Consider the following 15,801-nt stretch of genomic DNA (forward strand, 5'->3'; position numbering starts at 1 on the left):
CTCTCCCATTTCAATAGAAAAGGCATAGTCAGTGGCCCGAGGGACACAGAATAAATGATTTGCTGTGTGTCCTGTGGTTAGCAAACATTAGAAGTAGCATCTGAACCCATGTCTTAATACCTACCTCCATCTACTATGCCACTCATTCTTATTTTGTTATTGGTTTAAATTCTAAAACTGCTTTCTCATGAACAAAATCTATCTAAATTATGGCATTTTTACAAAAGTAGGTCATCAACTTCAAGAAAATTTTGATGTCAATACTTGCTTTTTTGTTTTGTTTTTGCAAGTTCTCTTACCCATTATTTGCTCATCTCCCTCAGGTAATAAAGTATTAACAGAATTATTGGATCTCAAAGTTGGAAGGAAGCCCAGAGATCATCTAATTCAACTCGTACCTGAATAGGAATCTATTTTATGATCTCCTGAAAAGGAATATTTGGCCTTTGATTGAAGATCTTCAATGAGAAAAAAAACATACTGCTATCTAATTAAAGCTAAATTAATTATCCAAATTGCTTAAACTTAGCCTTTTAACTCCTGAAACATAAGTTAAATTTTTCGTTATTCAAGACTATATTAAATACTTCCCTGATTTTTGAAGCAGAACATATTAAACATACTATAATCTTTTAAAAAGAATAATTTAGGGAAAGACAATCCAGTCTCAGATACTTCCTACCTGTCTGACCCTGGGTGAACCTCAAACTGCCTTAGTTCCCTCAACTATAAAATGCAGATTATAATACCACTTACTTCCCAGGGTTTTTGTAAGGATGAAATGAGATTTTTCTTTTGTAAAGCATTTAGCCCAGTGCCTGGCATGTAGTTGGCACTTAATAAGTGCTTGGTTTTTTTTTTCTGTCCTATAGGAAGCAGCACTAGACTGGTCTTGGTGATTCTTCTAATTCTTCATCTTCTTTTCAGCTGTAAATTTTCAGTGTAGTATCAGAAAGAAGGTGTTGTTTTCTTCCTTTTAATTTTCAGTCTTAGGAAGAATTAGGATGATAACTAGGTCACAATTAACTAGCAAATTTGGGCAATGATTAATCAAAATTAACACATAATTCTAAATCAATAGATTCTAGACCACTCTTGATAAAGTACATAGACTTAATTGTAGCTATAGATTCTAGACCACTCTTGATAAAGTACATAGACTTAATTGTAGCTATCCTCTTTTAAAAAATGTTATATTGAAACTTTTAAAAAAAATTTACATTGATTAATTCCTGATACGCACCCCTTATCTCCAGTAAACTCTCCCTTGGAACAAATAAAGATGAGCAAAATCAACTGACAAAATAATCACTTCTGAAAATCTATGCTGCATTCCACAGTTATAATCCTTCACCTCTCTACCAAGAAAGGGGAAATGCTTCATCATCTGTTCTTTTGCACCAGCTGAATGTTTGTTATAATTGATCTGAGTTCTACTGCCTTTAAACATTACTTCACGTATTGTGAATCATTGTGTGTATTGTTTTAGTGACTTTTCTCTCTCCCTTCAGCAACATTTCATACAACTCTTTCCATGATTGTCCGAATTTCTGGTGTAGGAAAAATAGTAAAGTTTGTGTTAACCAGAATGTGGCACAAAAGTACAGCAATCTTATTACTGGAATATACTCAAAAAATGATGGAGTGTGAAACAAGGATACAAATATATGGACCGGCCTCCTTAACCTAGCTGTTTTTTCCCTCTAGCTTTTTCTTCATGCCAATCAGAGAGGATCTTGTGAGAAAGGGAAACCTTATTTTCTGAGCTAAGATTTATAAATTAACCTTAGCTTGGGTTTTTTTTTTTTGGTAGCTTTGGCTGAATTTTTAGCTGGGTGGTTTTGTGTTTCAGTACCGCCAATAAAAGAGAATTAGTTGCCTCTGTCAAAGAGAAGTATGTGAGACCTTGTGCCACAGTAGATGGCAGCAAAAGTTCAGGAGAGAGTGCTGAAGAGATTAAAGAACTGAAGTCCAGCATATGGCAGCAAAGAATAGTTTTGCAACCACAGATTAACAGATACCTAATAGAAATAATGGGATTAGGCCAAAATGGTGGAATAAAGGTAGCAACTCACCTGAGCTCTCCCCCAAACCCTTCCAAATACCTTTAAATAATGGCTCTAAACAAATTCTAGAGCAGCAGAATCCACAAAAAGACAGAGTGAAATAAATATCCCCCCTAAAATAACTGAAAAGGTCAGGAAGAATAGTGTGTTGCACCAGGGTGAGAGAGGAATGCAGTGCAATGCAGGCTGCACCAGGGCACACCCAGCCCCAGCAAACCTGGAGCAGGCTTTGAGGCAATTGAATCATTGGCAGCAGTGGTGATTTCCAGACCTCTCAGCCCACAGATCCCAAAGACACTTTAGAAGGTCAGCAGGAAAGGTTTGTTGGACATGGGTGAGAGTGGAGCACAATCTAGCACAGGCTGCACAAGCACAGCCCCTGCCCCCACAAACCAGGAGCAGGCCTTCAGAGCTACTGATTCAGCAATGGCAACAGCAGCTTCTGGAGCTCTCCTACCACATATGGTAAGGGGACAAACAACTGGTCAGAAGGAAATTACCGGGATCTCTTTGCTAGCACTGAGGCAAGATTCTGTTGCTTTACCCATACTCAGATCAGAGTTGCAGTTCTGGGTGGCAGTCCCAAGGCAAGGAGGAGCACTAGCAAACCAGAGATTGTGACCACAATGCAGCAGAGATCCTCCTCACAGTTCTAGGACAAAAAAGGGTGCTTGTTGTCACTCACAGACTAGAGCACAGGCCAGGAGAAGGGTAAACACCCCTCCTTAGATCATACCACATAGGAAGAACTAAAAACTTACAGGTCTCTAGAAGTATCTCTGACAGCAACTGCACAAAACCGCTGAAGCTTAAGACAGTGTGCTCTCCACGCCGGGAGCAGAGCCCTACTTTAACAAACAGTTAAAGCTCAAGTATTAGGCTGGAAAAATTAGCAAACAACAGAAAAAATTCTGACCATAAGAAGTTACTATGGTGATAAGGAAGATCAAAATACATACTCAGAAGAAGATAGCAAAGTCAAAGTTCCTACATCCAAAGCCTCCAACTCAACAGCTTGGTAAAGGAGACCCTCCAAAAATACTGCAGAAAATAACACCTTAAAACATAAACTAGACAAAATGGTAAGAGTGGTTCAAAAAGCCAATGAGGAGAAGAATGCCTTTAAAAGCTGAACTAGCCAAAAGAAAAAGGAGGTCAAAAAGCTCACTGAAGAAAATAATTCCTTAAAAATTAGAATTGAGCAAATGGAAGCAATGACTTTAGGAGAAATCAAGATAAAATAAAACAAAAATCAAAAGAATGAAAAAAATAGAAGACAATGTCAAATATCTCATCGGAAAAAAACAACTGACTTGGAAAAGAAATAAGGAGAGATTATTTTAAAATTATTGGACTACCTGAAAGCCACAGTAAAAAAATAGCTTAGACATCATCTTTCAAGAAATTATCAAGGAAAATTGCCATGATATTCTAGAACCAAGGGTAAAATAGAAATTAAAAGAATCCACCAATAATCTCCTGAGTGAGATTCTAAAATAAAAATTCCTAAGGAATGCTATGGTTGAATTCCACAGCTTCCAGGTCAAGGAGAAAGTATTGCAAGCAACCGGAAAGAAACAATTCAAGTCTCATGAAACCAGAGTCAGGATAACATAAGATTTAGCAGCTTCCACGTTAAAGGATCAGAGGGGTTCGAATGTGATATTCTGAGGGGGAAGGGAGGAGCTAGGTTTACAACCAAGAATCACCTGCCCAGCAAAATTTAGTGTAAACTTTCAAGGGAAAGAAATGGATATTCAATGAAACAGAAGACTTTCAAGTATTCTTGATGAAAAGATCAGAGCTGAATACAAAATTTCACTTTCAAATACAAGACTCAAGAGAAGCATAAAAAGGTAAACAGGAAAGGGAAATGATAAGTAACTTAGTAAGGTTAAACCGTTTACATCCCTACATGAGAAAATGATACTTGTAATTCATAAGAACTTTCTCATTATTAGGGCAGTTTGAAGGAGTATATATAGACAGATGGCACAAGTGTGAGGTGACTATAAAGGGATGATATCTAAGAAAATAAAATTAAGAGGTAAGAGAGGAATTTACTGGAGGAAAGGGAAAAGGAGAGGTAGAATGGGATAAATTATCTCACATAAAAGAGGCAAGAAAAAGCTTTTACAATAGAGGGGAAGATGGGGAAGGGGGGAGTCAATGAATCTTACTCTCATCAGAATTGGCTAAAAGATTGAATAATATATGCACTCAACTGGGCATAGAAATCTATCTTACTCTACAGGAAAGTAGGAGGGGAAGGAGATAAGAGAAGGGGGTGGTGATAGAAGGGAGGGCAGATTGGAGCAGGGAGTAGTCAGAAGCAAAACACTTTTGAGGAGGAACAGAGTGAAAGGAGAGAATAAAATAAAGTGGGGGGATAGGATGGAAGGAAATACATTTAGCAATAGTAACTGTGAAAAAAATGTTGAAGAGTTTTTTTCTGATGAAGTCCTCATTTCTCAAATATATAGAGAATGGAGTCACATTTATAAAAATAAGAGCCATTCCCCAACTGATAAATGATCAAAAGATATGAACAGTTTTAGATGAAGTAATCAAAGCTATCTATAGCCATATGAAAAAATGCTCTAACTCACTATTAATTGGATAAATGCAAATTAAAACAATTCTGAGGTATTGCCTCATACCTATTAGATTGGTTAAAAGGACAGAAAAGGAAAATTCAAATGTTGGAGGGGATGTGGAAAAGTGGGACATTAATGCACTATTAATGAAGTTGTGAACTGATTCAACCATTCTGCAGATCAGTTTGGAACTATACCCAAAGGGCTACAAAACCAGGTATATCCTTTAACCACTACTAGGTCTTTATCCCAAAAGAGACAAAAAACAAAAAGGAAAAGAACCTATATGTACAAAAATATTTATATCAGCCCTTTTCTGGTGTCAAAGAATTTGAAATTGAGGAGATGTCCATCAATTGGGGAATGGCTGAACCAATTGTGGTATGTGATTGTGATGGATTACTATTACACTATAAGAAACTATGAGCAGGATGATCTCAGAAAAACCTGAAAAGACTTACATGAGCTGATGCAAAGTAGAATGCACTGTGTACAAAGTAACAGCAGTATTGAATGATGATAAATTGGGGATGAATTAGCTATTCTCAGCAATACAACGATCCAAGAGAACTCTTAAGGACTTATAATGAAAAATGCTATCCATCACCAGAGAAAGAACTGATGGTATCTGAATACAGATTGAAGCATACTTTTTTCCTTTCCTTTCCTTTCCTTCCTTCCTTCCTTCCTTCCTTCCTTCCTTCCTTCCTTCCTTCCTTCCTTCCTCCTCCCTCCCTCCTCTCCTTCCTTCCTTCCTTCCTTCCTTCCTTCCTTCCTTCTTTCTTTCTTTCTTTCTTTCTTTCTTTCTTTATATTTTCTTTCACAACATGACTATTATGGAAATTGTTTGCATGATTGGCATGGCTATACATGTATAAGCTATCAGATTGTTTGCCTTGTCAGTGAAGGGGTGTGGGGAGAGAGAAAGGCAGAGTATTTGGAACTAAAAAATTTTGAAACAGATGTTAAAATTGTTTTTACATGTAGCTGAGGGAAAATAAAATACTAATTATAAAAAAGAAATAATAAAATCAGATATAACACCCAGCAAGAAACAATTATGTCCAATGGCAATCTGAGAAATGGCACTGGGCAGAAAGCAGCAGAGAGCAGGGCAATGACATCACCAGAGGACACTGGTAGCTCTGCAATGTCAGAGGTGTGAATTGTCCCAACCACACACATGTCCTGGTCATATGTCCTCCATGTGCGGTGAAGTCTTCCAAGCAAGTTTCCTGGCCAGATGGTGTAGTTCCATGTGGCTTTTTAAGCATGTTCCCTGGCCACATATGACCTCTAAATATGTATGAGGCATGGATATTCTCTAGTCATATATACTATGTATCTCCTACCAGTACTGTGGTAATATATGTGAAGATATGTATATGGGAGAATATTTCTTTGTCATTGTATTATCTTTTCTATTTGATAAATGCCTTTTAAAAACGTGTGTGTCTTCTGCTTTATCAGTAAAAGTAAACACATCAATAGAGACTTCTGTGCTATGCTTTTAGGGGCATATTGACCCATAGAATGTCTAAAAGTTGGAATTCCCCAAAGAAGACCCTGGATAGGCATTTTTTCTTCTGCTCTTTTGCTTACTTCCTAGTTAATGGCTGAGTCTGGATGATTAATGTTTCCTAAAGTCTTCACATAAATAACCCTAAGAGGAATAGGTGCCCATCAGCCATCCAACTGGAAGTATGTCAGTCTTTTCATTCTTCCTATCTTTAAATATGTGCCAATTAATAAACTAAAAATCTTCATTGTATCTGTAGGTATCTTAGAAAAAAATCTTTCAATATATTGTTATATTTCATAATTTATATTTTGTTTTGTTTTATTTATTTGTGTCTCCTTATCTTCCCCTGTCTGAATGGACAGCAGCCCCTCATGGGCATGCATCAAAGAAAGCTTTGATCCACTCTGTAATTGACATTAGACAATTCACCTTTACTTCAGCAGGCTGCTTTACCTCTCTCCAACTTCCAGGGCTCATCATACTGGTGCTGGACTTAGTGTAGATACCCATTGCCTTTAGCTCTACTACAACTCAGACCTCCCAGACTCAAGTGATCCACCATCCTCAGCCTCCACAATAGCAGGAACTATAACTATTCATCACAACTCCCAGATAAATTTTTTTATTATCCAATTTTAGCTCAGAAGTACCCCTTTGTTTATGAAATTCTTTCCTTCCCTAACACAAACTCCACACAAAGCTATCTGTATACGAAGGTAGATGGCATAAATCTATATTGAACATGTGTTCAGTCTCTAAGGCTTGTGTTTAGGTAATGGTGACTAAGATGTTAGTGTTGTTTTTATTTCTGTTTTGAATATATTGACAGGAAATCATCTCTTATTAAATAAATGTATTATAGATCAACTTGGTTATTTTGAAGGTGTTGAAGTAATTCACTTACAGAGTTATTCAGTTTAGATTAGGGTGCAGAAGTGATAATCCAATCATGGAACAAAGAGATTATAGAAAAATATTTTTAAATCTTACCTGGTCCCAAGGAAAGATGGAGCCCTCAAAACACATGAATAAATATCCCATGGCGACGAGGCATACCCATATTACCAAAGAGAAAACACGAAGCAGCTTCTTAAATACAGATTCAATGCAGACAAGAATAAATATTGCGAAGAAAATAGCAAGGGCTGTTGGAACTGTTATTAAAAATGCCACGTGATCTTCAACTTCCTAAGAAAAGAAAGAGAAAAAAGTATCAATTTAAAGACACTTGCAATCAAGAAGGACTTATGCTGTTAAAAACCAAATGATCAATAATCAATGTCGAAGAATATTGGAATAGAAGCATTCTGTCAAGGGTTAATTGGTTTGAACATTTGAAAACTAAGGTTAGTATGAAAGAGGAACATCTGCATAAATACTACAGCATGAAATACTTTATAAAGTATGAAAGCAAATATATTCTAAATTTATGGACTGCATAAATTAAGAGAATAATTTTGCTCAAAATGATGAGAAGAAGGATAAAATTCAGGAAAATAAAATCTACCTAACGCAATCGAGGAGAGCAGAATTGGGTTTCCATTAAAGAAAAATATTCACACATATAGAAAATCACTGTTATACACTGCATTTAAAATATTTTAAGCTTCTCAACTAGGTCTAAAAGGAAAACTATGCTACTCTCTATAGAAAATGATCAAGTTGATAAAAAAGAATAGAAATATGTCAACTGGAAATAGAGCCATGAACTGAAGACAGAAGAATAGACTACTGCAATTCATCTTGCTTTGTTACTTTACTCCTCAACTTTTGGAACCCAGAGTGAATAATCATTCGCAAATTTTTACTGGTGCTTCCTGCCATGTTCATTTTCTGATTTCTCTTCTTGCCTACCTAATAGAGTAAAAAAAGAAGTATTGGATGTTAAGGGATGAAGGTGGTGGAGAAGGCATGAACAGGTCAAAGATTACCATGAGCAAAGACCTAGACTTGAAAAAACCATGGATAAAATTTAGAAGATGGAAAGAAGTTTGGCCATAGCATGAAGTAGTTGTTGGGGGAACTGCCAAATAATGCTGGAAAATTGCAATCTAGCAAAATTGTGGAGGGGTCTGAATTGGGAATATATAGAGTAGATTTTAATTGGTGGGTAATAGGCAGCCAAACAAAGATTTGAGTAGTAGAGCGATGTGATCAGGACTTCATATTTAAAAGAACTTGAATACAATTGTAATTTTCCCCCCAATTTTGTCAGTACTTCACGTTGTTTTACTGTTCTGATTACCTTTCCATATGATTATTCCAAATTTTGGTTCTTATGCTATATATACTTGGAGCCTTGTATAGGCTACTATGTGGCCCAGTGGATAGAGTGCTGGGCCTGAAGTCTGAGAGATCTAGTCTCAGTTGCAACTACCTGTGTGACCCTGAAAAAATCATTTAATACTTCTCTGTTTCAGTTTTCTCAACAGGAAAATGAGGATCATAATAGAATCTATAGGTGTTGTGAGAATCAAATGAGATTATATTTGTAAATTTGTAAATCTTTGTAAATTTGTAAATATATTTGTAAAGTACTTAGCACAGTGCTTGGCACATAGTAGGCACTTTCCTTCCTTTTAATCCAGAAGACTTTAAAATATTGAGAAGAATATCAGATTGGTGAATTACAATTATGGTAATATTATAGGTGGATTAGGCAACATATTTTATTGCTTTTCTAAATACCATACTACTCATGTCACTAGTATCAGCAAATTTATTTTAGTGAAGAGAATCTTTAAGGCTTAAAATTAGGATACTTCTCACTCCATGTAGATAATTTGTTACTATCATCCTTACTTATTTCATTATTTTCGAAGTCTACCAGTATATAGCACAGTGCATTGAACTTAATATTTGTTAAATGAATGTAGATCTTACTTATTCTCCTACCTCTTAAGATCATAGGGTTTGCATATCGGAACCCCCTTAATGGTCATCTATTCCAGTATCATCATTTATAGAAAACTAAGTCCTAGAAAGCAAAAGTCACTCGCCCCAAATACACACAGTAAACAATAGTGTTGCTTTCAACCCAGGTTCTTTGATTTTGTTTTCAATGCTCTTTTTGTTATAACACACTGGTTCTGTTCCTTCCCCCTGCCTTTTGTAATTCCTTAATGTGGAAGTTTCCCAAGGTTCTCTCCTTGCCCTCACCTTTGTCCAATTCATACTCTTTATCATTTCCAGAAAATATTATACTATATATATATATATGGTCACGTTATCTGCTGTTAAAAATTTTTAGGTGTTTTCTATTAACTCCAAATTACCATTCAAATGCCTCTATTTGACAATAAAGGCCCACCATAAACCCCAGATTAACCTCCTATGTACCCTAAGTGCTCCAACACTTTTATCAAATTCCTACTAAATTCCTCTAAAACCTGTCAAATGCCATTTCTTTCCAGAACTATTTCATATTCGTAAATCAGTAATAAACTTCCTTTTCAGACATCTTTGTTACTTCTATTTTTTTAAATATATAATACACTTATTGTGTAAGCAGGTAGGTGACTTGACAGACAGAATGTTATACTTGGAATCATGACGACCTGAGTTCAAATCTTGCCTCAAACATTTCCTAGCTGTATTCTTTCTTCCTCAGTCTTCTCATCTCTAAAATGAAGACAATAATAGCATCTGCCTCAAAGGGCCGTTGTGAGGATCAGATGAAATAACATATGTAAAACATTTTACAAACCTTAAAGCATACACATTATATATATAATGTTAGCTATATTATCATTGTTATTATTAAGTACCTATTGTACCTTATAACTACAGGCATTCATACTTCATTGCCCTAATAGACTATGAACTCCTGATGGCAGAGACTATTTTTGATAAAATTTTGTAATTCTCAAAGTGTCTTAGTAGTATTCCATATACAGTAGGTACTTACTACATGTTATTATGTCACATTGTATATTGTATTATTATTCTCCCTATCCATACAACAATGAAATTCCTAAATTATTATTGATATACTTGTTGGATTTTAATCAAAGAAAAAGAAGCTTAATATCTTTAGCATGCTTTCAATATTTTTACCCTAGATTCATACTTTGTTGCTAACTTTACCTTTTCATCAAGACAGGGGTCCCTGTTAAGGATTTAACCATTGTTCACAGTGACCTCAATTTCAATTTGTGATTTTACTGAACATATGATTTTATCCAATGACAAACTTACCAGTTTAGATACTTTAAACCAGTGCTGTCCAAAATGTGGCCCACTGGCTGTATGCAGCCTCAGTATGATTTATGCGGCCCTGCCTACAAGCATAGAAATTTACACAAGTGCTTTAATAAAGGAAGCCGAGCTACCACAGAGCTCTCACTAAAATGGCACATCAAAATACATTGTCTGTTGTTTCAATAAAAACCTAAGGTTGGACAGCCCTGCTTTAAACAGTTATGGTGAAGCCTATAGTCAAATATGGGGCACCTAGGTGGCACATTGGATAGAGAACCAGCTCAAATCTAGCCTTAGACACCAGCAGTGTGACCCTGGGCACATCATCCTGTTTGCCTCAGTTTCCTCATCTGAAAAATGAGGTGGAGAAGGAAATGACAAGCCACTCCAGTATCTTTGCCAAGAATAGGGTCATGAAGAGTTGGATGTGATTGAAATTACTGAACAATATAGTCAAATATATGATAAGGAAGACCATTATTCTTTCTCTTTCTTTTTTTAAGTGGGGAAAATGGTCTCAAATGTCATTTCTTAGCAAATTATAGGAATTATATGCCAAAGCCTTGCTTCTGAAAACTAGAGAAACATTGAAAACTAGAGGAAACTCTTATTTGTAGAAGGAAGAAAAAGAATCTTTAGAACTCAAGGAAGCAGCCTGGCATAAGAGTAAGACCACTGGACTGAGAGGAAGGAAAACTGGAGTTGAGTCCCACATCAGTTACTAACTCATTTTATAACCTTAGGCAGACTCAGCCTCCCTGGCTTCAGTTACCTCATCTGTAAAAAGTGGAGATAATTGATGATATTCCTTCTAGTTTTGAGATAATGTAAGGTTGCTTGAAAAGTACATACAATTGAAGGAAAAACTTAAGAATTGGAACTACCTGAAAGCCTACAAGATGCCTTAGGAGGCTGACTAGATCCTAGATCTAAAGCTGGAAGTGATCTCAGAAGCCACCAAGGCCAACTCTTTCCTTTTACAGAAGAGGAAACTGAGGTACACAGAGATAAAATGATTTGCTTAAGGTCCAACACATAGTAAGCAATAGAGTTGGGAACTGAGCTCTTTCAATTGTACCATAGTGCCTCCTCACTGGATGTCTTAAAACAAAGGGTGAGTACTCATTTGTTAGACATGGTATAGAGGGCACATTCTATCACATTCTTTATCAGATGTGGCTTCAATTACATAACCATTAAAGTCTCTTTCAGCTGTAAGACCCCACGATTTGGTATGGTCATCTCTTTGTGAGTTTTGGTTACTCTGAAAGAATGGTGCACTGAAGGGCTGAGAACTCCTCAAGAAAGGGGAGCAGTCCTTAACCTAGACCACATTTTCCTTTGGAACTATAATTATGAAAGCGTTCCAGTGTGGGCTCCTTGATGAAATAGAAACTTTTTAAAATGCCACAAAGAAAATAAAGTTGAGTATTCATTGAAGAGTTCAAAGGGCTCGGGTTCGCTCTCCCTCTCTCTCTCTCTCTCTCTCTCTCTCTCTCTCTCTCTCTCTCTCTCTCTCTCTCTCTCTCCTCAAGGTGTCCTAGACTCAATCAGTTCAATGAAATGTTTTCTTAAGAGTAAGAGAATTAGCTGGGGACATTTCCTTAAACATAGGAAGGCAAAATTCTGAATCTCCTTCCCCTTACAATTCAAAATGAACAGGAAAAGGAATGAAGCCATGCTAACACAGAAGCATGCTTTTTTAAAAAATGTTTTTCTCCCAAATAATCTTTATTAACAATTATCCATTTTAAAATGTTAGGGCAAAAAATAGATAATTTTAAAATCAACAGACACTAAAATAGTCAAAACTTTTCAAATCAAGGTAAATCACTTTTCAAAGACAATTTTTTTCTCATGTTCCATAGAAGGGGAAAAGGATTAGTCTTTGAAAACACTGCACTCTGAAATAAATGTACTAAAAAGCATCAAAAACAATGAAATTGCTAGCCTGATGCCTCTAATGCATTGGTCTGTCTGTATAGTTCTTTTCGATTCAGAATTTAATTGTTTCCTTTCCAAATGCTTTTTCTGCTAATGTTGTATTTTTCCTAATTGCAAGGCTACTTAAAAGTTCACCATTTTCATTTATTGTAAGACAACTCTCTTATTTTAGGTGGGAAGTCATTCTTTGTGACCTTTCCACAAAGCTATGCTTTTTGCCTTCCTCCTCATCCTTAACCATATTCACCCCTGCATTTTTCTTGTAAATAATATGAGCTTCCATTTAGACGGTATTGAACAGAGCATCAGTGCTATACAAAATTATCTTTTGGCGTAAAGATAGTTTAGTGAATTGCCTTGATATAAACAAAAGGCTGCTCTCCAGAATTTTAGCAGACAGTCTCCTTTCATAGATCTCTTTGGTTCTCAGCTCTTCATGTTCATTTCAGTGCTGCAATGGTAATTTGCCTTTAGTCTATTTGTGACAGTTCAAAACTGGGCCACAAACATTTTATCAGCTTGTTCTAGCAGAATAAAGCCCAAATAGCCTGAGGCTTCAGTTGAATTCTCTTTAAGGTTTTCTAATTTAAATTCTTTTTAAAGGGGAGTGTTATTTCAGCACATTTTCAAGCAAATGTTAAGATCCAAAGTTCCTCTCAAAACTAAAGTTTAACAGATCTCTCTATCATATGGTGATAGGCTTTGCAGACAGTAATTAGGACTTGCTAAATCTTGATATAGCTATTTAGACAATAGATGACTATTAAAATAAATACACAAGATTACACAATATAGCCATCTTTAGATGGACAACTAATCAATCAATCAACTTGCAGTTAATTTACTATGTGCCAAGGGGTGCTAGGTTATGGGGAAACAAATATACATAGTCTTATTTTCAGCTTTTTAAGCCCTTTATAACTTGGCGACAATTGTACTTGCAATCTTATACATTATTTCCCTTCGTGCACTCTATTTTCCCACCAAAACTGATTTATTATCTGTTCTTCACACGTGGTATTTCATTATCTGTTTTCGTACTATCAGATGGCCTGTCCCCTATGCTTATTCTCATCTCACCTATGCTTCTTTGAATCCTTAGCTAAGTCCAATGATTAGCTTAAGCACAACCCCATGAGTCTTTCCTCATCCACTCATGATAGAGCTTCCTCTTTTCACCCTGCTGCCCTGCGATATCTTTTATTTATTTATGTTTTATTTATCTTATGTAAGAGCGGGGGTTATTTGAATCAATCACCCTTTCCTATTTTCCCATGATATTTAACCAGATGAGAAAATATCTCAAATGAGTAAATCTGTTTCAAACTCTGATTGTGTGAACAAGGCCTAGGCATTTCAATTAAGTGCAACAGGAAGTCTTTCTGGATTGATGAGGAAGGGCCTTGGTCACACCAAATAGATCTTCTATAAAATAGCAGAACAGTACAGAACTCTGTGTGTGTGTGTGTGTGTGTGTGTGTGTGTGTGTGTGTGTGAGTGTGTGTGTGTGTGTGTGAGTGTGTGTGTGTGTGCGTGTGAGCATGTGTGCACCCCCAAGCATGTTGGGGGAGAACAGGGAAGTACCTCAGCCTCAGTGTCCCCTACCCCTTGAATAGGAAAGGATCTTGGGAACTTTGGAAGACCAGAAGATTTTGACTTTTTCATTGGCATCCTAGTAGTTTCCATGAGGTGGTGATATTTGCATTATTGGAAAGGATAGATTGAATATTATAAGAAAAGCAGAGCAAGGGCTCTACAAACAGTTTAGGAAAAAGCTACACAATACCCAAGGGGAACTTTGTAAGTATCCCAGGAGAAGCAGAAAAAAATGTCCAGAAACTGAGGATTTATAACCCCATTGCCACATATTATTTCTAAGTGCTAAACCGTTTCACATGGATTCTCTCTCTCTCTCGCTTTCTCTTTCTCATACTATATGTATGTAATAGACACATTAATATGTATATATCAATATAGACACAATGGAATATCTGATCAAGAATATATATATACACATACATACAAATATATGTGTATATATGTGTATGTATATACGTATATACATACAGACACATAATATATAATCATTTCTCCAGTCCTGTTATTCTTGGTCTGTAAGTATAAGATCTTTAGCCTCACTCTGCCTCAAATTTCTCAAAAGATTATACGTAAAGATATATTGATATAACATATATCTATGTATAATATATTAGTGGGAGAGTGTGTATGAAATTGGAGTAGTAGTAGTGCCAAATGTTCTAACGGTAACACCTGGGGTAATATCTTGTTAAATTAGTATGACTGATATCGATCAATAATCATGGAGGGAAGAATATTCATAGAGGTTCTTGGAAAAACAAGTCCCAAACATTTCAGGTCTATCCCTAGGGCTCTGGGATGGAGATGCAGCAGACATGCTCAACTGGCTGATGTAAGTAAGGGATGGGAGATTAGCTTCAGATCATGAGCTGCATGTGCAAATATTTGTATCTGCTATATGGATATGTTATTTCCCCCAATAGAATATAAGCTCCTTGATTGTAGGGACTTTTTCATTACTGGTTTTGTATCCCTAGCACCTAGCAGAATGCTGGCACATAGTAGGTGCTCAATAAATTCTCATGGATTGATTGACTTTCTGTTCTATACCTTCTTTATCCACATGAAATCTTATTCTGATTTATCTATTTATTCTTCTTTATACTTGTACATCATCAATCCATCTATCTATCTATCTATCTATCTATCTATCTATCTATCTATCTAAATGTATAAAATCTAATGAAGTCTTTTGGTGTAATGAATAGCGTGCTGGGCCTGAAGCCAGGAAGACTTGAGATCAAATCCAGCCTCAGATGTTTACTAGCTGTGTAACCCTAGGAAAGTCCCTAAACCTCTATCTGCCTCAATTTTCTCAAGAGTAGAATGGAGATGACGATAGCATTAACCTCACAGGGTTGTTGTAAGAATCAAATAAAACAATATTTGCAAAGACCTTACCATAAAGCCTGGCACATAGTAAGTGCTTTATAAATGTTTATTCCCTTCCCTACCCTTTTCTTCCTTAATGCCACCTAAAACCAAAATTACAACATGATTATTTTATTTTATAATAAATAGATGATCTGAATAACACATATATATGATTAAATGTACATACACACATGTAAATTTAAAATAAATAATTTTAAGTCCTGTTATTCTTGGTTAATCACTACAAAAGGCATGCCAGTGGACTTCAAGGAATTTGCAATCTAATTTCAAACCCAAACAACTCATATAGTAAAGAGCTCATCATAGTTTTTGTTAAGGATAGAAACTTTCTATTAAATCTATTCTTTTCTTGACATGTCAGGACTCCTGTTATGATACAGTTGTTTCAGTTATGTCTAACTTTTCATGGCCCCATTTTGGGGTTTTCTTGGAAGAGATACTAGAGTGGTTTGCTATTTCCTTCCCCAGCCCATTTTAC

General features: G+C 36.0%; 1 protein-coding gene across 1 annotated transcript in view; it reads right to left on the reverse strand.

Annotated features, from left to right (window-relative positions):
* Positions 1 to 525: 525 nt before the first annotated feature.
* Positions 526 to 15,801, reverse strand: part of LOC118838267 — a 31,268-nt gene continuing 15,992 nt past the window's right edge. The window contains exons 4-5 of the mRNA XM_036745513.1: positions 7,176 to 7,373; positions 526 to 540 (exon numbers count right to left, since the gene is read on the reverse strand). Coding sequence (XP_036601408.1) covers positions 526 to 540; positions 7,176 to 7,373 — 213 coding nt within the window. The remainder of the gene's footprint in view (positions 541 to 7,175; positions 7,374 to 15,801) is intronic.

This window comes from Trichosurus vulpecula, chromosome 1, assembly GCF_011100635.1.
Source record: "Trichosurus vulpecula isolate mTriVul1 chromosome 1, mTriVul1.pri, whole genome shotgun sequence".
Classification (NCBI taxonomy): domain Eukaryota; kingdom Metazoa; phylum Chordata; class Mammalia; order Diprotodontia; family Phalangeridae; genus Trichosurus; species Trichosurus vulpecula.